Below are 27,589 nucleotides of genomic sequence, written 5' to 3' on the forward strand. Positions count from 1 at the left end.
AGGATCCGACGCTCTCGTCCAGGCTCAGGCTCGTCGCCGATTCTGTAGATGGTGACGAGTCTTGTCCATCGCTCTCGACTTCCAATGAGTGCTACGTGCGTTCACTAACCGGGTTTACTTTGGAAATTGAGATGACTCCGCGCCAACCTTTAATCCCTGCGACACCAACATGCCATGGTTCGATTCATTGAGGACGATCTCCCAATCAAGGATGGTACTTTGATGTACCGTTTGTATATGCGCTCTCAGCATTGACACGAATTCAACTGGCCGGGCCTTGGGATGCTTCGATGTACGGTCTTCTCTGTTGGCTTCCTAGGCCGCATATGGTCGGTCCTCTGGTCGTCGAACCTCCCCGGTCCCGAGCCCTCGGCCCCTATGAGCTTAGGTTGACTCTTTTGATGGGTTCTTGAAGGTACGGACTTTCTTCTATCCTGTGAGCCGTCGTTGACGGTCTCCGCAGCATTGTCTACGACCGCTTCCTCCTTGCTTCAGTCGGTGAGTTGTTTCGAACTTGACCATGGGACACTATCTTGGCTTAATGTGGCGAATGGAGAAGATTGTCTTCGCTGTATTCTTGCTCTACACGTCAATGCATTTCTTCACAATGTCATATATGCTACTACAGCTCGCGTATCCTGTAGCCGATTTTGTGAGGTACGCTGGCGCAGCTCAGCCTGTATCTCCGTGCATGCCATCCAAGGTAAGGGGTATATCTTTGCCACTATTGTGCTGTTGTCCTCTCGTACACATGGCGGTCAACATCGTAAGCTATTTGATTGCTCTGTGTATGCGTTGCGACCGTGCTGACGCGTCTCATTTGGCAGCATGACATCACTGCGCTCGAAGTCACGCATATGGAACCGCCAGATAGCTGCGCATTCACGTCGACCATGTCAATCAAGCTCCAGAACATGTACGGCCGTCTAGTAGCTACATTCGCATGTGTGGATGTGTACTAGGCCGCATCTTTACAGATGTGAGTAGATGGCGCCCCAGGTATCACTGACTGACATTCAGCACCGGCGGTGGATATCATCGCGCGCACCGGCTCCATTGTAGCTGGCGCGGTGTTCATGCTGGCAACATACCATGTCTGGGGCGGCATTCAGACACTTGCGCCGCCGCGGGGATGAATGTCGTCGACGTGTCCATCGAAATGCTCTTGCTCCGGGACGGTAAGTATGCACTAACCTCCTCGCCAGGAAGTCTTACCAGTCTCATCCTTCCATAGCTACACAGTCGGATATGGCTGATCCGCCCTCTAGACCGCTGGGAAACTTAGTGGACGATGGCCCACTTTCCTACATGCCGCAGAAGACGGGGTCTTTGATGAAGCCGGCGACGACACTCGAGACCTCCTAGAGCGTTCGAGGGGGTGAGTCACTGCGTGCGCTGAACCGGATCCTTTGTCCGAGGATCAGGCGTAGCGGGTAGCCTTGTTTCGGTTTCTCCTATCTGGCTTACCATGACCATACGCCTGCGACAGCGGAATTCTTCTAGATTCCCTGTGATCATTGAAGCTTGCCGATGCTCGTTGCCGTGTCGGAGAGCATGTAGACCCACGAGGCGGGAATGCTTCTATGCTTCAAGTGTCCTTGCCGGTGGCCGATGAACGAGCGAAGGTGGTGTTGATCGTCGTATTTTTGACGATCGACGTTGCGCTATGTGAAGCGTGTCCAAGTGCATCGAAGACGGTACATCTTATCCGCAGGGCAATACTGCAAACGTGTACAACATTGACGGTACGAGGCGGTAATTTTGTAAGTTCATTTGGTCGTCATTCATGCGATGCCGTAGGCAGCCAATGGTCGGCGGGCCATCTCGCAACCATTAGAAGCGAGAAGCTCATACCACACGTGTCATACGCTCGACGGGAAGCTGCGAATTCTCATTCCCTGCACGTTCTCTGAAATCTTTTGTCTCTATTTCAAGAACTAAGGCGCTCACTCTTCGTTCGATCATCTAGATGTATGACATCTTGCATTTGATACGACACGGATTTTACGCGGCAGTGCCGTGCAGTTTCTGCACGTGCACCACACTTGCAAGCATGACGGCGGGTAGCATTGGTCACTCGCCTCTTCATTTCTGAGTCTACGGGCGCATATGAATGGCTTCTGCGACTTGCATCGGGCCCGGGTTCCTCTGCCTTTTTGGTTCAAGCACTCGTGTCAAGAATTGAGGTGCATGTGGTGCGCTTCGTTTTCAAGGATCTCGGTGACATTCTAGTGTGCACTGCAACAGAACAGAGTTTGTGTTAGCTATAAAGGGAGGTAAAGCTGAGATACGGCATCCATTCTCTCTATCTCCCATAGCTTCTTATCACTTGAGAGACCAAGCAATTGAAGTATAACGATGTCTTCGGAAAACATCGAGATGGCATACTTCTGGTCAGTATCTCTTGCTTCTCCTTCGTATCCCTTCATATTCATATTGTGTTCTGGCTCGTAAGGACTGTCTCCGGTCGACTCCTCATTGCAGCCGCAGGTGCGCAAAAATCTATGCATGTTACGTCTTCAATAGAGACTGACGCGCAGTCATCGTCAGCGCTCTATTTCTACGACCGCGTTCTGACGTTTGGGCAAGAAGTGGACCTCATATGGCGGCGCGAAAGGATCGGAATTGCTGTGCCTACGTTCTACGTAACCTTGCATGCATCCATGATCCTGGACTTCATTCTAGACATCGCGACTCTTCCCAGTGGGCTTCCTCCTGAGGTAAGCTGCCCTTAATTCGCGGCTTAATCTAATGTGACAAACTCCTCGACAGGTGTATGTGGTTGTAACTTATCAAGATTCTGTCGAGCTGACGTGAATGTGCAACACAACAGTTACATTGCTATGTGTTGGATCGCGGCCATAAATGTGTACATAATCTACGCCGTGCGTGGAGGTGCGGGATGCTCTTGTTACCATGTGCTTGGCCTTCTCAGCCATCACATTGTCAGTGATTTCTGCAGCGCGCATTTATGCGATCAATGGCAAACACTACACTGTGCCCTCGATCATCATGGGACTTTGGTTTGTGCCCATTGCCGTGAACATCGTAAGTTTTCGTTGCGCATATCAGGACGTGGACACTTGCTAGAGACTAAGGATAGTCTGGCATACACAGTACAGCGAATGTGTCCGATACAAGATATCAATTTTGTGCGTCCATTTTCCCAGTGACTGGGCCGTCTGATGCTTATATAACGACACACCACAGCTGTAGGTACATTTCCCAGGTGCGCTGCATGGCGTTGCCTCAACAGCATTCGCAGGGCAGATTGCTACTCGGATCGGTCTCGTCGCCGCTGATGCTCTCGTTCTACTGGTTACTTGGCGTATCACAGGTGGTGTGCGGAAGCTTGCCCAGGTCGCCGACGTCAAGATATCGATTAGTGTGCTTCTACTTAGAGATGGTATGTATACGTCGGGCATCAATTGTTACGTTGACTACTAAACGCTCGCGATAGGTACACTTCACTTCTGGTACTGTCCTTAGCCCATAGAGCCATAGGAAGTTCAATGAGCTGAGAGCTTTACAGTGCCATGTTTGCTTCCCATATTGCGTCCACCATATGGTATATCAAAATGGTACGTTTTTTGGATTCCGATCATCCTACGACAGCCTTCCCATATGTTCGTCTTTGTAGGGTTCCGGTACGCCGGATAACAATATTCTTATCATCTCGGATGTATGAGTCAGATCTTCGGTGTGGGCATCTTTGACGTTGATTTGATAGGCCTATAGAATCATGGCAATCTGCCTGTCCCGATTGCTGCTCAATCTGAGGGAGGTAGCCCTTGGACCCCAAGTCATGTCGAGCTCAATATCCGACATGTCCGACATCGAGTTCTCTCGCATTCTCGGGCCTCTGGGCAACTCGCTCGGCGACGAGAGCCCAGATGTTTGGGGTGCAGCTGTGGATGAAGTCGCGGATACTGTAGCAAGCGAAGACGATCAGTCTTATTCCGCATAGAGCTCTTGGGAGTCTTGTGGCGGACTCGTATGGCGGGTGGACGATGACGGGCCTCAGGCTGGCCTTACAGATTCAGGCTAGGACCTCGATTACATATGTAGTGAGACACCGTTTCCGTACGTCCTACGACCACGGCGCGTTCCACAAGGTTAGCAGAACAGGTGAATAATATGTATTGAGAACTCCCAGAAATTGGCAATCCAGTCTGCTGGTGAGTGTACCGTCCTCAGTGACGTAATCAGCCATTTGTGTACACGCCCGGAAATTACCGGGTGCGGTACACCTCCTGCAAAAGGTTTCTGTCAAGCGACCTTCGCGTCGGAAGTCGCTTCCCGCATACCTGCATATGTACGCAGTAAACTGCAAGTCTTGTCACCTGGAATCATTGTCCAGATCTGGAGCTTGAAGAAATCACTCTTGCCCGGCGGAGCCAAGGTGGCTGGATGCTGCGCGTAGCAGAGCCGGATTGCCATTGCTTGCGACTCGATAGCGATGCGTCCCGTCGCTCGGCGTTTAGTGAGTGAACGGCACAATCGAACCTCGTACTCACATCGGATGTCTCCTTGCTGAGCGTTATTAGTGATGCATCAGCCATGCGCTCGTTCCGTCCGGAGCAGTCAGTCACTTATCCAAGTGAGTCAAGACACGTCCCAGCTGTGCTGTGCACCCATTCACATTGTAAGTATTCGTTTCAGCCTATCGTTGATCACATCGCACCTCTACTGCATGTTTGCCCCCTGGTGTGTGACGTATAACACCGCCCGGATTGATCTGCGCCCTTCCAGTGCGCCCTCGCGCGTGCTCGAGGAGCCCGACTCTTGCCCGAATCATTGGGCAACTTCGGCGCTACAGCTAGCCAGAACCGACAATCAATCAATTGATGGCATGGCGAGCGGACATTCGCAAGTTGCGTCTGGCACTTCGGGAGGCGTTTCAGCATGTCGAAATTGCATGTGATCGACCGCAATCTTCCCAGCCACGAACAAACCACGAACCGTACTTACGTCTTCTCGAGTAGGGAGAATCCAGTCGAAAGCTGCAACTACTTAGGAGGAACCGGCTGCCTTTGATCGCTGGATTAGTGCCCCGCTCCTCTCTTGTCTTGCTTCCTCGTCATGTCTGAGGCGGTAAAGATTCTGTAAGTTGAGCATCAATCGTATGATCGCTGTATCTGATGTTGCTTGTGTCGCTAGTATCTTCGACAGCCGTATTTCCATCGCTGCAACTGGTAGGATTCATACTCTCATGACAGGCTGTGCTCTTAATCCGAACTGCCCTCAGCTCTGTACTTCTACGACAAGATTCTCACCTCACAGCAGGAGGTAAATCTGATATGGCGTCGCAAGAACACTGGGATCGTCATACCCGTGATATACGGGATCATGCATGTGTGTACAGCGGTGTACCTCCTCATCACTGTATGCGTCCCAAGTGACATCCCGTGCAAGGTACGTAAATACTGCTCTCACACTTGTTCACGTCCACTACTGAGTCGTATCAGACTTCTGCCATCTTGAACATTGTCGTCGACATCGCTATATGTGCCCTGTATCTCGCCTGGGGTGGTACGAGTCTCGTCCAGGACATTACGATCCAGCGTGCGATGATGCTCACGCGGACTACAGCCGCTTCCGCACTGCGCGTTTATGCGATCAATGGACTTAGGCTCCCACTTCCGTCGATCATAATGTTACTCTCGCTCGTGCCTGTGGCGATCAACATCGTATGTGTTCCCAACGAATGTGTCATATGCATGGCGCTGATAGATTGACGTCCGAACCACAGTATAACGCGACAAGTCTCGTGCGCATGAGTTTGCCGCCCACCGATGAATGCGTATACTTCTCCAATACCCCGGTGAACACTCAAGAAACGTAAGTACGCCTTCGTTTCCCTTGTTAGAGACGGACACTGAAGGACTACTGCAGACGTGAGCCTTTACGCGTGGTCAGTGTTGGGAGTTCTGACGATTCGTCAAATTGAAAAAAGTCGAGATCGTCACGCGAGCGAGTTCCACGGTTGCGGACGCTCTCGTCCTCTTCGCAACGTGGCGGATCAATGGGGGCACGAAAAAGCTCGCGCGGCAGATGAATATCAACATCTCGCTCACGAGCCTTTTACTGAGAGACGGTGCGTCAATGACGCGATAATGCGGCTTTGAGGCATCATGCAGGTCTGACGTGTGTGTCCTTTAGGCACGATCTACTTCTGGTGAGATTCCCGCTGAATGTCTCGCGCCGTGATTGAAAGCATCTCCCTCAGCACGCTCCTCGTAGCGAACATCATCGTCTTGACGTCGTACATTCAAAGTGTATGTCAAACTTCTCTGTACATGCTGTGTCTGAGCCACCGTCTAGATCTCCTTCAGCGACGACTCAGAAGTCGCCGTCCTCGTCCTCGTGTGCGTGTCCCACCTCACATATCATTCACAACATGACACCGAGTGATCACATGTTCTCTAGCCTTACTACGATCCTCCTTTCGCGGCTCTTCCTCAACTTGCGCGAAGTGGCTCTTGGGTCCGAGACGGTGACGCTCGAAACGCAGGACACAGAGCGTTCCGATTTGCGCTTCTCACGATATATCGGCCCCCTAGGCAACTCGCTAGATGACGGGCTTACCTTTGCCGCTGATGGGTCCGATTCATACACTTTCGATCACGATGACGGAACCAGCTATGGAGACCATTCGGCCGAACTTATCGTCGATGGTGCAAATTCCGATATCGAGCTTAGCTTGGTTACGGCCGTGGGAGGAAGCAGCGCCTAGGGCACAGTTCGCAGTTTGATGATGGCCTGTAGCACAGGTATGTGTGTTGTGGCCGCTTGTTCAAGATCTTACGACCCGTTATGTCACTGTTTGCTTTATAATGCCTCCCGAGAATGTTTGACGCAGATCGATCTGGTGATGCGTGTTCTGTTGTTCTGTGCATGACATTCTTCAATATTGACGAATGTGAGAATCCGGCATGATGCTTCCAAGTAAGTACTTCACGTCTTTGTCTGACAACGCTACTTCGAGGCCTTCACGGCTCGTAGTCGCAATCGGTGTATGGCTTGACTGCTACCCCCTGTTGCACGAGGATGTGAATAGAGGTCTTGTCTTACATGTCAGTATGTCTTTCACCTGTACGTCATGATCACTACCTCTGAACGCGTCCAATTGCTCATGTGACTTCTATTTGCGGGCGGAGGTCGTCTTCGAAAGTTATACTCGTGTGAATCAACCTTGGTCCTCCGGATGCACGGGCCCTGCAAGCCGGCCGGCCCTTGTCCGTCATCTGGTGCGTATCAGCAGGCATTGTCCGTCCATTGTTACCATGACCGGGAGTGCTTCGTGCTTCGGGCCCACAGAGAGATTTGACATGGGCCCGGGCCTTGAGCAATCCCGTGCTGCGTAGTCGCAATGCATCGCGCTGAGTTCTCGGTCTGCCTTGCTACCCATTTGTCTGTAGGGTTCGTTCGCAACACAACGCTAAGCGCCTCTCCAGGATTATGGTAGCCCGGTGTGACATGCATCCACGGCGGACCATGACTTGCCATCAGCCTGGATGGCAGAAACTATCCAGAACTGTGGTACGTCTCTCCGTACAATACTCCCATGTGGTAGCTCCGCCTTCCCTGTCTCCAGCCCGTCATCCGCGGCCCGCGGCGTGTACCATACTGTATTGAAGGAGGGCAGGAGGCCAGAGGCACCATGCTGTCGCGCGTCACGCCCGCGATCAGCGTGTTTCCGCCGTCTTATCACCGCCCATTCCACCACCGCTCTGCAGAAACTCATAGGTCAGAAATCTTGATTGCTCGGTCCGCGCGGGGACGCACCCTGACAATGGCTGGTCGCACATGCGTTTCTCACTCATGCGAGCGGAGGGAACCTGCCGTCCTTCCCTCGCACAAGATTCACCCGCCGGACGCGCACCTTATAGGAGTGTGGCCGTATATAACCCATCAAAGATTCGCCCAGTCATTTCCTCTGGTAAGGTCTCCGCTCACATCGGAACGGGGTCTTGCGCTGCTAACGTGCAACACGTCTATGCCTGCCCTCGCCTTCGTCCGCCTCGCGCTCTCGCTCGCCTGTGCGCTCGGCGCCCGCGCTCAGCTGTCCGGCTCCGTGGGCCCCAAGACGTCTCTGAGCGAGAAGTCGAACCTGTGCAACGTTCTCGACTATGGTGGCTCCATCGGGTCCAGCGACATCGGGCCGGCCATACAGAGTGCCTTTGATGACTGCGTGCTGACCAACTCGAGTGCTTCGACTCTCTATGTTCCTTCCGGTGTGTCTTCCGTTCATGGCTTTGGTTCTTTCTTCCTTCCCTACGGGCAATATACGTGATCTAATCTGGCTCGTATTCTTCCTGGGCAAAACTGACGTTAATCTTTTCCCTGGGCACATCGTAAAAGGCGACTATGACATACAGACATGGGTCATGCTCAGCGGAGGGACCAAGTGGGCCTTCCGGCTCGACGGTCTCATCACACGCGCATGTACGTCTACAGGTTCTGCTCACTCATGTGTTACCTTCTTCGACATAACTTCCCGGCGATCTGTCTCACGTTCGTACTTTGAACGTATGAAACGACGTCCCCCCACGATGCTTCAGCCACGACGACTGGGAACATGATCGCCATTGAGAACGCTGAGGACTTCGAGTTTTACTCTGCCAACTCCGCAGGAGGTATTCAGCGCTTGGGATACGAGTGCCGGAATGACGGGTGAGTCCCGTCTCAATCGATTCTGCTTTGGAAGCTTGTGGTGCTCCCCGCGTGCGCATATTGGCGATGGACTGAGAGCTTTCTCGTCATCCTTGTGGCGGGAATTCGTTGGCTCTTCCAGGTATTGATTGCGCGCTGCGTCCTTCGTCTTGTGTCCCGGGAAAGTGACTCACTGATGATAAGTAACACGACTTAGGCTGCGTCTCATTCGCATGGTGACCTCGACGTACTGGTCGCTGCACGACCTCATCCTTGTCGACTGTGAGTCTCGGCTCTGTCTATTCTTGCCTCCGCTATTTCCGGCTTTCGGGCTCCTCATTTTGACCGGCGATCGAGGTCTAAAGTGAGATAGCCGGTAACACCGATCATGGTGAGATCTGGGAAACGAAGATCGATCACCTGGGCTGTGGGCGCCAGGTGGGCGCTTTACACAGGCTTTACAAGCTCGCGGTGTGACCGTGACGCAGCCACTCTTCTTAGTACTCTCGCTCGCCACCACGCACTGACTCTTGGCCCAATCCGTAGCACCCGAGTTCCATCTCGTGATACAGGAGGGAAGCAGTGGAGAAGTGTACAACCTCGCCATCCGGTCCGTGTTATCCTCTTCCTCTAGGACCCGGCGTCGGGGTTCCTACGCGTGACGAGCTTGACTGATCTGTTTGCTTCGGATCCTTCCTCTCTCCGACCCCTGCACTTCGTTTCAACATATGGTCACACCATCACCTATGTAGCGGCGCAGATATTGGCGGGTCTGACGGCGTTGATGTCTGGGGCGACAACTACTGGATTCATGACGTGGAAGTGACAAACCGCGATGAGTGCGTCACCGTCAAGGTGTGTCTACCCTTCTTGTATGCGACCTATTGGTGTTGTGCCCGCATACACTCTCCTTCTTGCTCATTATGACATTTTTCTCCCTTGCTGCTCTGTATCTGATCAGAGCCCCGCGTCGAACATTCTCGTAGAGCAAAGTGCGTCGCTTCAGGCTCTCCGCATGACGGAATGCACCGCTGAATCTCCCTGCGATGTGTGTGAATTCAGTTTGGTGTAATCAGAGCGGCGGAAGCGCCATGGGCAGCCTCTCGGCAGTGAATACCTCCATCACGAACATTATCTATCGGTGAGTCCCGCTGTCGACGCATCTCGCCGCTTCTACGTACTATTCGTGACATTCCAACTTAGTCTCGTTCGCTCTCGATTGCCTCTTCTCCTGTCTTTCTGAGTCATCGCCGTACCTCGACACGACCACTTATCTTGAACGTGCAGCTACGTCTACACTGTCGGCGGGAATCAGGCGTACATGATTAAGGGCAATGGCGGCTCCGGCACGGTATCGAACGTCGTGTTCGAGAACTTCATCTCGCGGGACACCGCGTATGGGCTGAATATCAACGAATACTGGGCAAGCATCAGCCCACTGGACGGCCTGGGAGTGACGCTGGAGAACATCACGTTCCAAGTGCGTCCCACGATCTTTCTCTCGCCCTGTCGCTGTGTTTACTGCTCTCCACAACCTTGTAGAGCTGGGACGGCAACGTCGCCGACGGAGTCGAACGCTCCCCTATCCAGATCATATGCGCAGACGAGGCGCCGTGCTACGACATCACGCTGACGGACGTGTACATGTGGTCGCTCACCGACGAGGCGACGATGAAATGCGAGAGTGCGTTCGGAAGCGGCGCCTGCCTCAAGTCGGGAAGTAGCCACACGAGCTACGCGGTGGAGACGACGAGTTATACGCAGCCGAGCGGGTACTCGACGCCAACGACGATGGCGGGCGACTTGACGGCAGGCTTTGGGAGCACGACGCTCATCCCGACGCCGTGAGTGTCTTCGTACATTGTCGAGTCAGTGGCTGAGCGTGTGGTGTCATTGCATGTATAGGACTATACCGACGACATTCTACCCCGGTCGCGCGCAGATCTCACCGCTCATGAAGAATAAGTAGGTTCTACCAGGGAGCTGTGGCTGTGTCGACGAATGCGGGCCCCTGATCATCACTCTCGCGGAATTTTGATGGCCTCTTTACTCTTATATGCCTCATGTGCTATGTAGCAGTTGTTGGATGGATTGGTTCCGGCTTCGCATCTGCCACGAAATTTAGTCTCATACCAAGACCCTCCGTTTGTGTCGAACCTACCAGTGTAGTACCACGAAATTGAAGAATGATTCTAATTCAACAGTTTCCTATTTTGGCGAAACATCGCGTGGGACTCGGCTCCTCCTCCACGGTTGTGACCAGAAGCGACGTCGACAAGTCTCGCTGACTTGGTCTCGTCTGAGTCAAGCTTCACATAGTTATCGGCTTTTATGCTCCATTCTGCGCTGAGGCTCGTGCAGCACAACCTACGAAGGTCCTCGCAGACTCGTCAGTACGCAGCGTTCCACTGGTGTAACACTGAGTCACTCCCACAACCACTCCCACAACCACACGCGCGACCGCGTAAGACCACCATGGGCAAGAACAAGAAGTCCTCCGTACCTGACGAGCAGCACCTACACCTTCCGCGTCTCTCCTCCATCCCAGAGGGCATAATCACACCAATCGTTGATACGCATACGCACCTGCACTCGACCTTCGGTGCCTATCGCAGCAAGTATCCGTCCGGGCGCTATGAGACCGTCTTCGACTTCGTGCGGGGGATGTATGACGGGCGAGGCGTGGAGGCGATTGTGGACGTATGGTGCGAGGCGCCGGTGCTGAAGCAGGCGTGGAGGGAGCTCGCGGACTCTGCGCTGACGGAGGAAGGGAGGAAGAGCCAGTGGGCGGGTATGGAGTATTGGTTCGTTATGGGTGCGTATCAGTTCCGTGCCTATCGCCCGGCACTCGTTGCGGTGCTCCCGTGCGGGGCTGTGAGTTTCCGCCGGCTAGCTCTCGATGTGCATCGCTGATGGTGGCAACTAGGTGTCCATCCGTACGTGTCGACTGCGGCTACACCGGCGCATATAGACTCATTATGCATCCTCCAGACACGAAGCGAAGCTCTACTCGGAGGAAGTAGAGAATGATATGTACGCTTGTTATGTTCTGCGCTTCTCACTTCTACTTATCACGACGCTTCTGCAGCCTAGAAGCGATGGCCCATCCACGCTGCGTCGGCTGGGGCGAAATAGGCCTAGATTACCATTACGATAACTCTCCCCGTGAACTCCAGCAGCAAGTCTTCACCCGCCAGCTCCGGCATGCTGTACGTCTCGGTAAGCCGCTCACCATCCACACGCGCGAGGCGGAGGAGGACACGGAGAGGATAATGAAGGAAGAGGTGCCGAAGGACCATAAGGTGCGTGTGGTAAATCCGTCAAGTACGCGCTATCAGTTGACGTTTCCATGTGGATAGATCCATATACACTGCTATACGGACTCGCCGGAGTGGGCTGCGCGAATGCTGGGGCACTTCCCCAATCTATACATCGGCATCACAGGTATGTCTCGTTCCTCTCATTCCATCTACCTACTTACAAGGTGTATCACAATGCACACCCGTAGGCGTCATCACTTACTCTTCGAACCTCAACACCGCCAACGTCATCCGCCATCTCACCTCCTCGCCATCGTCTTCTCTGCGCATTCTCCTCGAGACAGACGCGCCTTTCATGGTACCGTCAAACTTATACGACACCGCGCTCAAGGGCGTGAAGGGCCGTCTGCCGCTGAGCCACAGCGCGATGATCCCGTGGACGGCGGAGTTCGTCACCGGAGTCGCAAACGAGGCGGGGACGGGGGTGGAGGTGGAGGCGGGGAGAGCAGAGTCGTGGGATGCGGAGAGGGTGATGCGCGTAGCGAGGGAGAATTCGAGGAACATGTACGGCGTTTGATTCTGTAAGCACCTCGCATCGTCATGGCCCTCTCCTCAGGTCGGCGTCTCATCGCATCAAACTGGGTGGCCCTGTCAACTATGTCTGGACTATCTGACATACTTGCCCCGCACCCAAACTGCCCTTGTGCATCCGCCGCAGACGCCGTCATCAATGCGAATTGAACAATCCTCAGTGGAGATACTATGCGCACCTTGTTTCCCCGTCGCCCCGCATACGGCTATGAGCCAAACCTTCAACCTGGAGAGTATCCGGCGGAGATGATAGAACGGGCATCCCTTTCGTCAAGCCTCGATCAGCGGGATCGTGTTGACAAACTTCAAGCCCAGTAGACGGACCCCACCATGACAAGAGAAACCAAGTTCTGTTGACGTACACTTATCGATGCCGAGCTTTCAAATCTTGTAGATAATTATGAGAAGGTACAACATCTCCAGTATCGGTACCACAGACTACAGTGGGACATACGCATTAGATAGACGACATATGATAAAGTGACGACAGTGTTTTTCTCGCATAATATCATGAACTTGGCGAAGTAGCGTGCTCCTCGTCAGCATCAACAATGGACTCGCCAGTATGGTCCAGTACGTCTTCCGGACAGTCCATATGCTCAGCTAGAGATCCGCCTAGCGCGTGCAACGCATCGGTGAAGTGGAGATCAGAGAATGTAGACGAAATTGAGCTGAGCTCAGGTGGGGAGGAGACTTCTCGGAGATTCAAGAAGAACCGAGAGAGCAGGATGGTATTGAACCTAGATGCCGATCGTCAATTCGGCGGCCTGCGCCAACGAATCTCTGTAACGCACACGAAACAAAAGTGGGCGATCTCCAGTATAGGCTGTCCGAACTGTGAGTCAACTGAATATTATATTGTCAGTGTGCTCACGTTAATCGCGCTCAGCACTGCTGTGACGATGTTCACTGTAAGTAGCACACTGCAGGTTGACTATATTGATTAGGCAACACGTAGCGAAGCGAGAGTAAACGCACCAGAAGTACGTAGTACCTATGGACCGGCGCGATTCACGCGATGGTTGAGTCAAGGCAGTAGGGAAAAGTTGTTAGACACCTCACCATCTCTGAGAAGAAGTGATGCAATAGACGGCTTAATCGCGAGACCACGCGCCAACTTCTTAAGGCCATAGGTATTACGCCACGTTTCCAATAGGACGAGGGAGTCCCCCGCGATGACGCAGACACGGGAGACAGTCACGACTATAATGTGCACGTGAGGTCAGTAGTTGCGAGCACGACCCTGCTATAACTGCGTACGACTGAGTTTTGCGTGAGAATCCTGAAGATGGGCAACAGCGAATATTCACGTACCGGAAATACGTGGCGTCTGACATGTTTGTAGCAACTGATGAGACCTAGCAGCCAATCGTCTATTTGAAGTTCTGAAGTTCTGTGCTGACACAGCAGAGTGGGTACGTACGATGTTCGTTGCTACAGGTACAAGTGACAAGGCCATCGTGGCCAACGGTGTCCGCTTGTTCCGCCCATTGATCGCATACACACGTAATGCCGATATGGCTAGACGAAGTGAGACGACATCTCAGGCACAAAACTGAGCTTCATACCTCCCCAAATGAGATAGAGGGCACAGATACTGGTAGTTTGCATGACTTCTGCGATGTATCCACTAGTTTGTAGTTAGCAACGTAAGCCTCGGTGTCATAATGCTGCTGACAAACCTCTGTATGGGCAATCAGCTCAGAAACCGATTCTATTGAATGAGTGTCATCACCTTTCCAGAACCCCACGGAACGATCTCCAGTAGGAGATAGACCATCATACAGATATGCATACTGACATAGAGAGCGGGCACGAAGAGGCCCTTGGATCCACGCTTCCAAACCAGATTGATCTCCTGGTCGATACTCAGGACTCGCTCATAGAGATATAGGGCCGCTGGGATGCAATCGGCGTTAGGGTTTTGTAACTGGTAGCGAGATAGCATGAATATTGACTGGAACCCGCATGGACACAGTGGTTGTAGACGACGCTACAACGAGCTGGAGTCAATGGATGCCGAACAGAGACGTGGCGACATCGGAGACGTACCTGGACGCCATGGTTGTCGATGCCATTGGACGTAGGAAGGTGGCACAGTGCACTGCCGCAGATCAGTTTTAAAAAGCTTCATCGAGCGCTATGTGGTCAACGTGGACTCCGAAGGCAATGAGGAGGCGCGCGATCAATCGCCACTGTGGGCCACAGCTCGGTCGGTGGTTGCCTTAGTACACGGTATTCGAGCTTCAAGCTTCAGCAGCGATCGTTGTACGGTACCCACGGATGGTGGCTGGAGCATGCGACTCATGGCGTGCCCGGCGCGGCGCCCTGCTGCTCGTCTCGTGGGCGCTCACGCGCGATCTGCCGGGCTCGTCCTGGCGGGAGAGCTCGACGACGGACATGTCGATGCCGTTTTTGGCTTCGGAGTACACCGCGAGAGGTCTCGCGGGTAAGCTTCCCGCAGACGCGATCAGTAGGAACGCGTGGATCACGCCGGCTGGCCGTAAACAGAAGACCTGTTTGTGGGCTTCCGAAGGACACTCTCGGGGTTGGGGAGGCTGAGACCGAGAGGGATGGAATACGAACGTTTCGGAACAGGTTGGTCGGGGATGTCCGAGAGGAGGTCACGTATAGGGAGCCGGCGGACGCGACGCGGAGAAGGTAGGTAAGTGCCTTCAAAATGATAGATACATACATACAGACCTTGTAGCTTGGCCGACTGATGCGTCTAGCAATTGAAGCATGCTTGTCACAAAGTTCGAAGCGGAGACGGAGATGGTGCTTGAGATGGTTATGAGACACGAGAGGGAGAAAGTTACCTAGCCACGCATGTCTGCGTGTCAATCATCGTACCCCTACTAGTAGCTACAAGCGATTGCCAACTCGTTCGCCTGCCTTCCGCGATGCCGAGCCTTCCCAGTGGCCGACCCGTTGACTAGTACACCATTGCGTGTCTCCCGGGATGACCTGTGAATCAACGTTCACGCGTAGTAGAGTCGAGTCTCTAACTGATAAGCCCAGAATGTGAAGACAGACGCGATAAACCTCAGGAGAACGCGGACTCGGGCCTAACTCTCGAGAACAGCAGTGAAGAGCCGGAGCAGCATAGATAGATTTGGTGGTCGGTGTGTACCACACGGTCTTTCTTCTTGCTTTCTACGCGGCATACAACCCACAAAGACGACAACAGCTAGTGATTGCAATAAGCTTGTAGGAGGTCCCTGGCCGCAGTCTCCAAGACAGAGTCGCCCGGTCCTCGCCTTCACTGGTCCTCCGTGGAGGGATCTCGCAGACTCTGCGCTGACAGAGGAAATCCGCGACAAATTGATGAATGGCTGACGTCCGCAAGACGTCCATGTAGAACGTACTTGGAACGGACATTGACAACGTACATGTGTGGGTCATGATCTCAGATCACATCGATCAACTCCGCGAAGGACTCACCGGCTCGTTAACAGCTGCCGTACAAGTCCACGACGCCCTGCATGTTGTCGTGAAGCCCTGTTGTCTGTTCAACTCTTGCTTCGAAGTGAGTGGATAGAATGTAGGGAGAGAGGACCAAGACTGAGACAACGTCAGAAGTCCAATGGCGTGATGCCAGACGGGCATACTAATACGGAAGCATCTCGATTGTGTATATGGAGAGAGCCGCGCGGACGACAGATCATAATCATGAGTACTTGCACTCAGCCGGGATATATAAAGCATTGAATAAAGCAGCGAAGGACGAGCCTGAGCTTAGGGCTGATCATGAGGAGACTCACCAGCGCGAGGAAGTTCGATGTCAGGTGCATTTCACACACCCGGACTACGACTCGTTCTTCTCATGATTGAGCAACAGCCAGCATTATCGCAGAGGTTGTATAGCGGTAGCCAGACATACTATAATACAAATGGTGACCGGTGAGGCGTGGAGCGTGACATCCGTGACTTCGGGCGCTCAGCGCTCACTGCCTCTGAGCGAGTTGGGCTTTGCGCTCTATGTAACTATGCTTGGAGAAACGCTACTCGGTCCACCGTCCGCCCTGTCCACAGCTCGGAGCACCGGTCCAACTTGGCTACGTTCCGCTAACCAGCTGTGATACCGCCGGCGTGGAGCGATGGTCCGACGACGTTCTGCTCGTCCATGCTACCTCGTAGCTCTTACTCAGTGCTGTCCTGCTGCCTCGTAAGTCATACCTCTGTGATTCTACTGTGAATCTACTTCGTAGCAGCCATTCTCGCTGATGCCGCCTCGATGCAGTGATACGAAAGTGACCACTCCATAAATTACCAGACAACGCCCCGTCCGCACCAGCTGTGTCCATCGGAGACACGGCGCACGGTCGTTCGCCGGGACGTGGAGTCATGATATCTGGTGACCGTACCCAATACACGCGTGCCTCTGGTCGAGGTTCAACTCGAAGACTCAGGAGCGTATTCGGTACCAATGATGACGTGGAAGTATAACGAGTTCTATCATGGCGCTGCCTGCAGTCGAACACCCCCCAGCTTTCCTCCGGTGGACGTCTGTCATCGCTATCGGTCGACGTTTCCATGTGTCAGATCCATATTCACTGTTATACGGATTCGTCGGAGTGGGCTGCGCGAATGTTAGAGCACTTTCCCAATCTGTATATTGGCATTACGGGTATGTCTCGCTCCCCTGCTATCTACCGACTCACAAGGCGCGTTCACGACGACGCACACCCATAGGCATCATGACTTACTAGTCGAACCTCAATACGGCTAACGTCATCCACCATCTCACCTCCTCGCCATCGTCTTCTCAGCGCATCCTCCTCGAGACCAATGCGCCTTTCGTGGTCCCCTCGAACCTGTACGACACCGCGCTCAAGGGGGTGAAGGGCCGTCTGCCTTTGAGCCACAGCGCGATCATCCCGTGGACTGCAGAATTCGTTGTCGGAGTCGCAAACAAGGGGAAGATGGGGTGGGAGTGGAGGCGGAGGCGGAGATGGAGGTGGAAGTGGAAGTGGAGGGAGCAGAGACGTGGGATGCGGTGGTGGTATTGCGCATATAGCGAGGGAGAACGCGAGTAACATGGACGGCGTGTGACTAGCTGGTGTCATGTAGCTGATGGCAATCATCGTACCGCCTTGAAGTTGTCGTGTCCGGCGGTTGAAGCGGAGGGTGGCCTCGGTGGAAAGATCGCATGGGTGGTAGGTCAGCAGAAGAGGAGCGGCGAACGTGGGACGATAAGAAGTACAGGAGGATGGTCGTGAATCGTCGACGCTCCGTTACCGCTGCCGAAGCGGGCCTGCGTGCTCGCGCTTCCAGTACTCTGGCTCTGGCCTGACGCCCAGAGCGCGTGCGGCTGGTGCGCGTACATTGCGTCGTCTGACCGGAGTGGTGGCACTTCCTGTGCGACGGTATGGGGGGGTAAAATGGGTTCCGGGGTGTACGTAGCGGGGGTGCGAGTATACGCGGTGCAAGGGGTGCATTTACACCCGAGCAGAACGTGGCGACGGTGCAGGCGAAGCGTGTCAATAAGTAATCAATGCGGCTGCTGACGGAGATCGGCGCGGGCGTGATTCGCAGAGGTTGGGTGTGCCACGATCTGTCTTCTCATCTGAGCTTCGCTTCCGTGGGCAGTACTGGTACTCTATCCCTTAGCCTAGCTATGCCGCAAGGATTTGACGACCCGTATTTTGGCCTCTACATAAATGGCAATATGATGCAACAGTCATTCGAGACCTTACGTAACGCGCGATATCCTCATGTTCTGCTAGCTGAACTGCCTCATTGGCCTCGCTTCCTTCACGCCGCACCTGCTGCGGGTCCCTTTTCGGGTCTGTTTTGCGCCCGCTGTCTCTCCCTCGCCTTAAGCACCGATCTCGTCGTCACACACCCCGGGGCCCCCGCTCCACCGCGCTAAGGTCATGCATGGCAAACAAATGGGACATTCCAGCGCTCCGATAGACCATCATCCCGAAGACCAATAGGAGTTTGTGTTGCAGAGCTTCCTGTGTCGTCGGGACAAGGTCAATGTCATCCGCCTGCTCGAGATCGTGGGCAACCACTGCAAGGTAGATTCGTTCGATTACAGGATGACATCGGCGAGCATGTCTGCTTCGAGACAGCCGCGTCACGAAGTACTGCTGCTATAGGGTAACACGTCTAGCACTCCGCTTCAGGACGGCATCGCCGAGCACTGGCTTCGAGGCAAAGACACAACATCACCGTTGAGCGTGTCTGCTTCAAGACTGTCACCGAGTTCTGCTACAGGACAGCAATGTCGAGCTACCCGCTTCAAGACGACATAAGAGTATCACTGCGCATGACTGCTTGGAGGCGGCAGCCCGAGCCAGGTGGCATCGAAGCAGAGCGTGGGCCTGTGAGCCCGAACGTATGGAAGCAGACATTCAGGCGTGTAAGCCTTCTTGAAGGAGTCTGTCTTAGTCAATGGCTTGAGGCGAAGGCGACAGCACAGATGCATTCGACTGCGGGGGAGGAACACTGGGCTGGCCCGGCAACAGGCAAGAAGCTGGCCTATCCTGAATGAAGCCGATAATCATATCTAGTAGTTCTTGCGATAGCTGTGGTACGTCATGAATTTCGTCTGGTCGGAGGCTGCCTCTTCCTCAGCGCAGGAACGTTCCGCAAAGAAGTTAATACGAACTCATCTGTCTCAGGCAGACCGTCGCAGCTGACTCAAGGTTGCCGTTGGGTCCAAGTAATCGGTCCTCAGCGCTAGCGGCGCTCTGCGGGTCCCCCTGGAGGGGCTGGATCTCTGTTTTCATTTTTACGAATAGTACGATTCCTGACGTTTTGTCGGCAGCAAGAAAACAGTTGGAAGGAATGGCGACCAGTCGCATGATGTAGCGGACGTCGCTGGTTTAGGTAGGCTTACGTGTGACTTCAGGTGCGCGCGCGAGTCTCGGTCTCTTGCCTCCACTGTCTACATTCAGGGCTCGTCGACTCACAGTCAAGCTTATTTCTCCCATCTCCTCTAGTGTCGGCAGGGATCGTTCAACGCGCTGCTGAGCGCGCAGGACCACTCGCTCGCAACTTGAAGCCAGCAGAGCGAGGTCGTGGCGGACATGTTGCTCGATACATGCTTCCTCTGTGGTGCTGAGGGCGCGTTCGAGCGCGACGAGGGTCTGGCTTGGACGTTCGCGGAGAAGGCGGTGAGGTGCGGACTGCCGAGTATGGAGCTTGCGATCATACCGTTCAATCAGCGCAAGTTTGACGAGTGGAATAGCAAGGAACGAATCCGAACGATAGCAACTCAGAGTTGGTCCCGGTCGACAACGACTCGGAAGATGTCGCTGCACCCTCCACAACTAGAACAGTACCGCAGACCGATACAGGTTCTGGAGAATGGAGGGAATCCGACCCAGTGCGAGTGGCGATAGGGACTTACCCAGATACTAGTGCCTTTATACTATCTCGGGGCGGCGAAGCCGGCCCCTGTCCACGTTGCGAACAAGTGGCGAAGGTGCACAGACAACGGACATGAAAGAGGGCGACGAACTTCGGATGTGAAAGAGGGCAACGAACCTCGGATATGAAAGAGGGCGACGAACTTTGGATATGGGGTGACGAGCATGAATTTGACGCTGGAGCGAGGAGGACGCGGACGGCGTGTGGTATGTAGACACGCCGGCGCTTTCATATCTTCAAACCTAATATCGACGGAGTGCCAGCGCCTGACGGAACGAGACTTGCCCAATCTGTTGAAAGCGGAAGAAGCACCCGCGTCCAAAAGCGGGACCACTCTTCTTTACTAACATTTGTGTACAGGTTTATAATGTCCATAGATTCTAGGTGATCTAATTGAGCACATACAAGGTAGCTCCCCTCGCCCGGGCGATTCAGAGCTGCGTCCACATCGAGCGCCTTGCGCGCAGAACGAAGGCCCAGATCTCCACTGGCGTCGGCAAGTAACCGAGCCGTCCACGAATAAAAATTACCGAAAAAGCGCTGACTAAGCGCAAGCCTCCACACGACCGGAAAATACCCGATATTAGCATATCGGAACTACTTACTACGCGGTACACTTATGCAAAATAGACACGATAATGAATCAGTATTACGTAACGGAAACTCATCGTGTTCCTTGGCAAGCGATGTCTAAACGCGTCGACGTCGGCCCTCTCGATCACCTCCTCGGACCATGGACCTACGTTACGACCAGCCTGTCTAGACCCACAAAACCAACTGAAGGGACTTCGATTGCAGACAAGGCTTCGCGCAAACGCGAACATGAACTGTCTGTCAGTGGAGCCTCCTGCCACGCCTCAGGACTTCGACTATACAGTATACAAGGCTTCGCGCAAACGCGAGCGAGCACTTTCAATGGAGCCTGCTCGCCTCATGGCACACCGGCAGTCAGTGTTCGGTGGAATGATGAACCCAGGCTGAACTGGCCACACGTACACGCCAGGAGATTGAACCCGATCCCAACGAGAGGCGCACACCGGCCATGATAATGAAGCAGTATTATGTGACGGCAACTCGCTGCCATTCACTGCCGCAGAACTTGTGAAGCCTCTTATAGGACTACACTACCCAGCTTAGACGCTATCCACCGCTTGGGGGATATAAAGCTAGCGACAACGCAGAGCTACTCATTGTTCTCCTCTCATCCCGGATTGCAGACGTACTCAACCACAAGCACTTGAGGTATCTGAGTGCCTTTTCATAGTCACTATCATGAAACACGTCTCTCATCCGAGTATTCGCCGGTCAGTTGCACCAACTGATTTCAGTCTCTGCGTCTAACTTGAACTGTCTACAGGGACTTTGTGCCTGATGTCGTAGATCTGGGGCCAGTTTTTATTGACTACAACCTTCAAGTTCCTCAGCACTCGCCGCAGCAAACATCTCGGCGCGTATACGAGTCACATCGTTGGAGTTCGGCATCCCATACTATGTCACAGGACCCACTCTGCTTCGCTAGTACATCAATTTATCCGTCGCAGATTTCACCAATCCCACTCGTCCCTGTAAGTGCGCCTCTCTCAATCGTGTATGGGTGCTGACTTGCAGTACGGCCAGATTGCCAGTGTGCAGACAGTGTCATCGTCTGCCGCGGTGATGAACTCGAACGTAATATCCACGACGAATGGTATCGACGTCTCCCAGCCTCCCTATTACCCATGGGATGCTACGGCAAGTTACTTCGGCGGCCCCGCTTCGGCCGACTCAGATTTTCACGTGGGTATCCAATTGTGAACTTATCTGGGCTACGTGGAGACGTGATAATGGTGATCGATGTTTGACAGTGTACCAGGAGTGATAGTAGTATGTTCCTAAACCAGGCTTGGCCGTCGGCTGGCCTGGTTACTACTGCGCATGGAGACGCGCTCGTAATGCCTGAAGATCCAATACAACGTGTTGCAGAGGCCAACCTCCTCCTCGACACCCTTGGGGAAAGTGGAATAAATTCAGTTGCCAGTGTATGTACACTTCTTCGTTTTCCATTCCCTTGCCTGACGTGTCTTTGATTTTACCTGAAGGCGCCGCAGACGTCAAGTCCGGTGGATGGCGTGGCGTCGCACGTCATCTGCGAATGGGGGGACTGTTTTGAGAAAATAGAGCGCACCAAGAACGCGGTGATGCGGCATCTCCAGTCGGTGCACTCTGGAGTCGCTCGTAGTGTCACCGAAGGCAATCGCATGCGTTGTCTGTGGATAGGTTGCAAGCATACAACCACAATGCATGCGACCAATATCTGGCGACACGTGTACGAGAGGCATGCGCACGTCGTAGAGCGGATGAAATGCCCGTATTGCGAACAAGACTTCACCCGCAAAGGATCCTTGGAAAGGCATATGCGAAGGGCTCATTATGTGGATATCGCAAGTTAAACACGTTTCAATCATGGTGAGCATTACTAGCTCCTCTTGCAGGCTTAAGTGTCTCGCTCACACACTCAACAAAAGAAGACTGCAGGCTTTGACACGACAAGCAGTCATACCAGTGGGTAGAGCCAAATCGGGCCCTCATAGTATCTCATTCGTGCTATGTATTTATGTCACCGCCCATCTCTCGGTATTCGAGTTTGACTCTCTTCTCTGCCTCCGATAGATGGGCCACAAAGATATGTTGACCAGAGATACGTACAGTCTGTGATGTGGGCACCCTAATCCGTGACTTCAGTGTATATCAAAGCCGATACACAATCACTGTCGCCCGACTCGGGGCATCAATTTTCAGGATGCACCGATTTCATTGCTGCAGGTAACGATTAGTATGGCTACGTGCAGGATTGGCGAGAATTTGGCAAGTACGAAAACTGTATCAGGTTCATGACCCGCGAGCCTCGTTCACTAGGTGATTTACCAGTCAATACGCTCAAATCGCCGAGCACGATATTGTATGCACGTCCTGGTCGGTCGAATACATAACCGCAGTGCCGGGTAGTGAGTGTGGCCTGACCGTTGCTTCACTGATAAGTTGATCATCGCTCCAGTACTCCGCTGACACACCGTCTGCAAACGAACGGAAGTACACCCATTATCTATTTGAACATCACCACCATCCTAAGTTCAAGTATAACAACGATGATGGGATTGGCCATCATTCTAGTATGCCGCAATGTATTGCTTTTCATGTGTTTTCCATTGTCGTGCGAGAAACGATTCAAACGATTCAGTGACCTACTATGCATATGTGCGCTGTCAGCCACGTACTGGCGAACTTCTCAACGGGGTTGCTCTGGCAGAAATTGCGAGAGAATAGCTCACCTCGAGCGCTCTGTGTACCTCTGCGAAGCTACGCCACGGGTGGGCGCCAAGAATCGCATATATTGAGCGCGATTGCGGCAAACGCGGACTGAGAACAGCGACATCACACGTTGCCGTTGACCCGTGTCACAACCTGGCGTTCAGTGGACTCGGATGAGCGACGCGCCGATCTGCGCTCTACCACAATACTTACTACGACTGCTGAGCCCACCCAACCCGTAAATCCCACCAAGTGACCGGGGCGAGCCCGGCCTGCGCTTGCGCTCTTGACTGAGAATAGTGAAGTCAAGGATTCAGGGTATTGCCGCATGCAACGTTCGCCGATGTCGGTGTTCAAAATCTGCTTCCCAGCTTCGAAGGCGCCGTACAGTGCCGCCCAAGGGTTCACGGGAGGCTCTTCAGGACAGTTGAGGGAACACTCAGAAGCCCGAGATCCAATACATTTACCAGGAAACTACTTACCTTTATTCCGCCGCGACTTCGTTCGTCCGCTGCTATTGGGCACGAGGGCGCTCGAGCTCGAGGACCAATGTCCAAGCTCAGGGCCATGGCTTGAGCGGCTCATGCAGACGTACAATCGGCCAGGCGCGGGGATAGTAGACGCACGCGCAGAGTCCATGTTACATTGTTCCGAGAGTGACATAGCGCGGAATGGGACGCTCGCCTGCCGCAGATAGCCGTCCAAAGATCCAAAGAAAGAGTGTTAGTGGTACTCTTACACTCCCATGTACACATTAAAATCCGCGCACATGATCTCCCGGGGACGGGCGTCACAGAGCCGAAGTGAACTATGGCTCGAGCGCCGTGCTAACGGCTGGTCCCTGAGGCGCCTTAAGTACTAGGTAAATGTGAAAGTCAGCACATGTACAGCGTTTATCGGCTCGTTTAACGACAGATTCAAGGACATGGGGAGGAGGATGGAAGCACATACCGTGAGGAGTTGCACCAAAACAGTCAGAGGCATATGGAGATTGGACAAGTGGTAGACGCGGCATTGTCCCGAGGCAACAGTGTGTTGACCGTGATCTGATTAAGAGCTTACTATGCGATCCTGTTCAACTTCCGACCGAGCAGTCATACCAAGGCAGTCGCTGGACCAGCTGTAGGTGAATAACTGTGCTCGGATAGCAGTGGGTTCAAAGAGAGGGCTTTGTTCAGCACGTACATTTTTGGCGGACGATGGCATGATTGCTGGTACTCGGAGCAAGCAAACTCATGTTTCTCATACGAGATCGTTAGTAGGCCACTAGTGAGGTCGACAGAGGGCTATGATGGAGCAATATAAAGGAGAATCCTACGCGTAGTGCCGGGCCCGCCGATCGCTCACGCTCGATCGCCGCCTGCCCGTTTAAGGAAACTACCGACCATCGTTCAAGCGCTGAGGCCGACTCTCTCTTTCCCCGTATCATGGCTGTTGACAGCGTGCATACTGTCTGTGGTGTGCTCCTCTCCGTCGCATACATTTAGCGGAATCTTTCGGCAGCGCATCAGTTTGTCGGAGAACAGGGAGCAGTCTCCGAGTTCAGCCCTCCTCAAATAGGCCTCGGGCGACAAAAACAACCCGGCGGATACGCACTTGTCCCTGAAAGTCGCGATGAAGCACACGCGGGGGAGGGGATATAGTGCGAAGTGGCCTTCCAGTCCCCATGCGTCTCCGTACATCTACCAATGGATGCCCCATGAGACGCGCCATCCACCGCCTCTGTGCGCTGGCGTCTGCCGGAAGCCGCATGGTCTATCGGTGAGTACCCACGTCAGTCGCTTTGATTTGGTCACCAAATGCATTCTCAACTGGATGGAACTGCCGTGCGATTGAACGCTATCCATGCGCTACTTGTCGCGCGGGCGGGAAGCGCCTCCAATAGCGGCGAGGGCAGCCGAATGTCAAGGCGCTATCCTGCGGATTCCTACCACGCCCGTCATTGGACATGCACTGATAGAACACTCTCTTCTTGACTTGGCGCGCATGGGCGGTCGAGATGTGGATTGAGTTCGGCTCGTATCTGCCATCTTCTCCGATCTCGCCAATCCGTCATTTCCCTCCATCGTAAGTAGCCGCGCACGGGATGGCGATGAATCCCGCTTATAATTGTTCCAGTCTGCAGTATGAAGGCGCTCAAACTAGTAACAAGGGCGTTGGCAATATTTCTGCTCATCAGTGGCGGTGCACCGCGGTGGTCTATGGTCGTGGAGGCCGAGCCCGGCGTCTGCAGGTTTCCAGCGTCTTTCGATATCCATAGCATGGGTGCTGCGAGACGGTAGACAGCGGGAAAGCATCATCGAGTGCCTGCGCAGGGCGTCACTCACACCCTATGATCTGCGCGCGAAAATGAAGCAGAACACATACCAGGGCGCTTCGCGAAAACCATCCGCGGGGCAAGCCAACGGGCGCATATACGTCTTGAATTCATTGACGCTACTAGCGTCCTGTCAATCCGTCACTCACCCTTCGCTGGACTCATGATCGCGCGCGTCTTGCAGCGCACCTCATCGACGTCGGCGAAGATCCGTGCGCTCTCTAAAGCGCCTGACGCTGGCCCCACAATCAAGTACGTCCATATGCAGACCTTGTACTATCCTTACCCACCGGTAGAAATAGTGCATGGTTCTGAGCGTCCCCTGGGCGCTCTAATCACAGTGCATGCGCTTATTGGTCGCCTGGCCTATACCTGATTCCACCTGTGGTCGCGTTCGGCAGTTCGCCGTCAGCGCTATGCACCCGAAGGAGCATAGTTGATCATGGCAGATGCAAGTTCCAGGCGTCTTCCACTCAGCTATAAAGGTCGGGTGGGCTATGGAGCACCACGTTAGTTGCACGTCACCCAAGCTTCATCAGACATTCCCTCAGACCCCGTTGCTACTTACTACTTCCTTCCTGCAGGTATGAGCGATCACTCTCGTTCTAGGTAGGTACGCCGTCGCCTTATCCTATGACACATCTGACATAAGCATCGGTTGTCAGAAATCGATTCCCTACTGACTCTTTCTCCTTCGAGCTCGAGTGTCCGCGTATGGGCCCACGTACCTGCCTCATGAATGGCCTAGCCGTGACACAGCAGCCCCTCACCGGGCCATATCCAATGCGTCCAGCTACCGGTATCCTTCCCGAACCGAAATACGATATCTCTGTTGCAAGTGGGTCTAACCTGCCACCATACCATGGCCAACCGGTATGTGTGTCTCCACAATCTCGCCGGAATGCGTATCTGACCCGAAGTCTGGCCCAGGCGAATCACACATCATGGGTGCCACATTTGCCGGCGTCCCTAGTGGCGATGGATATGACACCCATGCTCAACATAGGTAGTGATTCTCGCCGCGACGATCATTCGCAACATGCCAGCCTAGAGGTTCCACACTCCTTACAGCTCAACGGCACTACCTCGGAGTTCCCGGGCCCTGTAAGCTTCCGTTTATCATTATGGGCCTGTCGAGTATTGAGAGCGCTTGTTCCCGCAGGTCGAAAGCGGATCCACCGTGAACAGGAACTCAATGATTTCGTTCCGTGATACCAACGATGGAAAAGCTTCGCGGGGTCACGTTGGTCAGTCGGAGCTCTCAGGCGCGGCTCGCAGTGCCGCCGATATGACGGTAAGGAGCACAGTCCATGATGCACGTAGGCGCTCCTCAAGCTTCGACTATAGCAGCCACCTCCCGGGCCCGGAACATTGACCGCCCCACGACAAGCGGGAACGAGACGCTTTCACTGCAGATGGAACGGCTGCGGCGCGCAGATTGAACGCACGAGGGCCGCCTTGGCTCTCCATCTAAGAGACGTACATCCCTCCGGCGTCAGCAACAATGATACCCGGGTACGCTGCCTGTGGAACGGATGTACGCGGGAATGCATGCTCGCATGCAACCTACGCCGCCACGTCTTCGAGGTACACGCTCGCGGCATCGCGAGGAAGATCAAGTGCGAGAGGTGTGGGCAGGAGTTCACCCGGTGGGGATCGTTGCGGAGGCACCGGCTGGCTTCATGTGGACATGATGACCTAGGGATTTAAGGGTATGTAGGTCGTACACACTCGTTGCTCATGGGCTTACTGGCATGGATGTAGACGGTGGCCCATGAAATGGCCCGCGGTAATCATTATAACACCTGTTGACCCAAGCATCGTTCTCTTTGCTCTGGCTGTTTGGATTCTTTAGAATGGCTGCGCCTCAGATATGAAATGTGTCTGGCTGGCTGCGGAGTGCGGTTGGAATACACCAAGGATACTGCGACGTCGGAAGGCTCCGAGACGTACTTACCCCTGTCCCCTGCGAGCGTCAACCGGAGCCATGCGACTCAGAACGTCCACTGCATGTCTCTGCTTTGGGTAGTACTTCTCTTACTGTCCCGTCCAATGAGAATAAGTACTGAAGATTGGTACTCCTGGCAATCTGCGC

At 53.8% G+C, this 27,589-nt stretch overlaps 11 protein-coding genes across 11 annotated transcripts; 10 read left to right on the plus strand and 1 right to left on the minus strand.

Moving 5' to 3' along the window:
* Positions 1–2,504: 2,504 nt before the first annotated feature.
* Positions 2,505–3,447, plus strand: B0H18DRAFT_884664 (uncharacterized protein; the record flags this gene model as incomplete). The annotated part of the gene is made up of 3 exons (XM_048041033.1): positions 2,505–2,720; positions 2,896–3,052; positions 3,230–3,447. The coding sequence occupies 3 exons, from the start codon at positions 2,505–2,507 to the stop codon at positions 3,445–3,447; spliced, it is 591 nt and encodes a 196-aa protein (XP_047887808.1).
* An 89-nt stretch (positions 3,448–3,536) lies between these two features.
* On the plus strand, positions 3,537–3,967 carry B0H18DRAFT_958773 (uncharacterized protein; the record flags this gene model as incomplete). Its single annotated transcript, XM_048042728.1, has 3 exons — positions 3,537–3,581; positions 3,616–3,647; positions 3,739–3,967. 3 exons carry the CDS (start codon positions 3,537–3,539, stop codon positions 3,965–3,967), a joined length of 306 nt encoding a protein of 101 aa, XP_047887809.1.
* A 1,115-nt stretch (positions 3,968–5,082) lies between these two features.
* B0H18DRAFT_1124132 (uncharacterized protein) lies at positions 5,083–6,736 on the plus strand (the record flags this gene model as incomplete). Its single annotated transcript, XM_048034799.1, has 11 exons — positions 5,083–5,105; positions 5,161–5,195; positions 5,249–5,415; positions 5,469–5,690; positions 5,753–5,841; positions 5,896–5,914; positions 5,962–6,097; positions 6,163–6,178; positions 6,230–6,278; positions 6,325–6,368; positions 6,430–6,736. The coding sequence occupies 11 exons, from the start codon at positions 5,083–5,085 to the stop codon at positions 6,734–6,736; spliced, it is 1,107 nt and encodes a 368-aa protein (XP_047887810.1).
* A 1,263-nt stretch (positions 6,737–7,999) lies between these two features.
* B0H18DRAFT_939149 (rhamnogalacturonase) lies at positions 8,000–10,856 on the plus strand (the record flags this gene model as incomplete). The annotated part of the gene is made up of 11 exons (XM_048041852.1): positions 8,000–8,237; positions 8,365–8,448; positions 8,565–8,676; positions 8,873–8,937; positions 9,202–9,265; positions 9,408–9,510; positions 9,617–9,647; positions 9,718–9,796; positions 9,943–10,135; positions 10,198–10,499; positions 10,561–10,856. The coding sequence occupies 11 exons, from the start codon at positions 8,000–8,002 to the stop codon at positions 10,622–10,624; spliced, it is 1,335 nt and encodes a 444-aa protein (XP_047887811.1). The 3' UTR covers positions 10,625–10,856.
* Positions 10,857–11,130: 274 nt separating this feature from the next.
* On the plus strand, positions 11,131–12,492 carry B0H18DRAFT_1124134 (uncharacterized protein; the record flags this gene model as incomplete). The annotated part of the gene is made up of 6 exons (XM_048034800.1): positions 11,131–11,529; positions 11,582–11,591; positions 11,655–11,688; positions 11,744–11,957; positions 12,015–12,099; positions 12,164–12,492. 6 exons carry the CDS (start codon positions 11,131–11,133, stop codon positions 12,490–12,492), a joined length of 1,071 nt encoding a protein of 356 aa, XP_047887812.1.
* Positions 12,493–12,995: 503 nt separating this feature from the next.
* Positions 12,996–14,586, minus strand: B0H18DRAFT_1215027 (uncharacterized protein; the record flags this gene model as incomplete). Its single annotated transcript, XM_048036609.1, has 8 exons — positions 12,996–13,246; positions 13,301–13,332; positions 13,381–13,429; positions 13,485–13,500; positions 13,569–13,709; positions 14,304–14,405; positions 14,465–14,499; positions 14,559–14,586. Coding segments are annotated over 8 exons (635 nt in total), but the record flags the coding sequence as incomplete, so codon positions are not given.
* Positions 14,587–14,789: 203 nt separating this feature from the next.
* B0H18DRAFT_958776 (uncharacterized protein) lies at positions 14,790–15,619 on the plus strand (the record flags this gene model as incomplete). The annotated part of the gene is made up of 3 exons (XM_048042729.1): positions 14,790–15,028; positions 15,105–15,167; positions 15,541–15,619. 3 exons carry the CDS (start codon positions 14,790–14,792, stop codon positions 15,617–15,619), a joined length of 381 nt encoding a protein of 126 aa, XP_047887814.1.
* Positions 15,620–19,256: 3,637 nt separating this feature from the next.
* Positions 19,257–20,096, plus strand: B0H18DRAFT_1037938 (uncharacterized protein). The gene is made up of 2 exons (XM_048030419.1): positions 19,257–19,660; positions 19,870–20,096. Exons 1-2 carry the CDS (start codon positions 19,547–19,549, stop codon positions 19,963–19,965), a joined length of 210 nt encoding a protein of 69 aa, XP_047887815.1. The 5' UTR covers positions 19,257–19,546; the 3' UTR covers positions 19,966–20,096.
* A 952-nt stretch (positions 20,097–21,048) lies between these two features.
* On the plus strand, positions 21,049–22,622 carry B0H18DRAFT_63513 (uncharacterized protein). The gene is made up of 6 exons (XM_048038877.1): positions 21,049–21,193; positions 21,247–21,454; positions 21,507–21,665; positions 21,734–21,907; positions 21,968–22,334; positions 22,394–22,622. Exons 1-5 carry the CDS (start codon positions 21,162–21,164, stop codon positions 22,316–22,318), a joined length of 924 nt encoding a protein of 307 aa, XP_047887816.1. The 5' UTR covers positions 21,049–21,161; the 3' UTR covers positions 22,319–22,334; positions 22,394–22,622.
* A 305-nt stretch (positions 22,623–22,927) lies between these two features.
* On the plus strand, positions 22,928–23,454 carry B0H18DRAFT_1037942 (uncharacterized protein). The gene is made up of 3 exons (XM_048030420.1): positions 22,928–23,142; positions 23,198–23,330; positions 23,391–23,454. The coding sequence occupies exons 1-3, from the start codon at positions 23,015–23,017 to the stop codon at positions 23,400–23,402; spliced, it is 273 nt and encodes a 90-aa protein (XP_047887817.1). The 5' UTR covers positions 22,928–23,014; the 3' UTR covers positions 23,403–23,454.
* Positions 23,455–25,735: 2,281 nt separating this feature from the next.
* B0H18DRAFT_63541 (uncharacterized protein) lies at positions 25,736–27,577 on the plus strand. The gene is made up of 7 exons (XM_048038881.1): positions 25,736–25,746; positions 25,797–26,103; positions 26,160–26,367; positions 26,425–26,598; positions 26,657–26,788; positions 26,842–27,206; positions 27,259–27,577. Exons 2-6 carry the CDS (start codon positions 26,081–26,083, stop codon positions 27,202–27,204), a joined length of 900 nt encoding a protein of 299 aa, XP_047887818.1. The 5' UTR covers positions 25,736–25,746; positions 25,797–26,080; the 3' UTR covers positions 27,205–27,206; positions 27,259–27,577.
* Positions 27,578–27,589: the final 12 nt, after the last annotated feature.

This window comes from Fomitopsis serialis, assembly GCF_022376445.1.
Source record: "Fomitopsis serialis strain Sig1Antser10 chromosome Unknown B0H18scaffold_115, whole genome shotgun sequence".
In the NCBI taxonomy this organism is placed as follows: Eukaryota; Fungi; Basidiomycota; class Agaricomycetes; order Polyporales; family Fomitopsidaceae; genus Fomitopsis; species Fomitopsis serialis.

What these genes read in the sequence shown, in the direction of transcription:
- B0H18DRAFT_1037938 (XM_048030419.1), top strand. Translation starts at nt 19,547, where the DNA reads ATGTTGCTCGATACATGCTTCCTCTGTGGTGCTGAGGGCGCGTTCGAG. An exon ending in GCGGACTGCCGAGTATGGAG is followed by an intron (nt 19,661 to 19,869) that starts CTTGCGATCATA and finishes ATAGGGACTTAC; the next exon opens with CCAGATACTAGTGCCTTTAT.
- B0H18DRAFT_63513 (XM_048038877.1), top strand. Translation starts at nt 21,162, where the DNA reads ATGAAACACGTCTCTCATCCGAGTATTCGCCG. An exon ending in CACCAATCCCACTCGTCCCT is followed by an intron (nt 21,455 to 21,506) that starts GTAAGTGCGCCT and finishes CAGTACGGCCAG; the next exon opens with ATTGCCAGTGTGCAGACAGT. An exon ending in CGGCCGACTCAGATTTTCAC is followed by an intron (nt 21,666 to 21,733) that starts GTGGGTATCCAA and finishes GATGTTTGACAG; the next exon opens with TGTACCAGGAGTGATAGTAG.
- B0H18DRAFT_1037942 (XM_048030420.1), top strand. Translation starts at nt 23,015, where the DNA reads ATGATGGGATTGGCCATCATTCTAGTATGCCGCAATGTATTGCTTTTC. An exon ending in TGTGCGCTGTCAGCCACGTA is followed by an intron (nt 23,143 to 23,197) that starts CTGGCGAACTTC and finishes AGAATAGCTCAC; the next exon opens with CTCGAGCGCTCTGTGTACCT.
- B0H18DRAFT_63541 (XM_048038881.1), top strand. Translation starts at nt 26,081, where the DNA reads ATGAGCGATCACTCTCGTTCTAG. An exon ending in CCTCGGAGTTCCCGGGCCCT is followed by an intron (nt 26,599 to 26,656) that starts GTAAGCTTCCGT and finishes TTGTTCCCGCAG; the next exon opens with GTCGAAAGCGGATCCACCGT. An exon ending in GCAGTGCCGCCGATATGACG is followed by an intron (nt 26,789 to 26,841) that starts GTAAGGAGCACA and finishes CTTCGACTATAG; the next exon opens with CAGCCACCTCCCGGGCCCGG.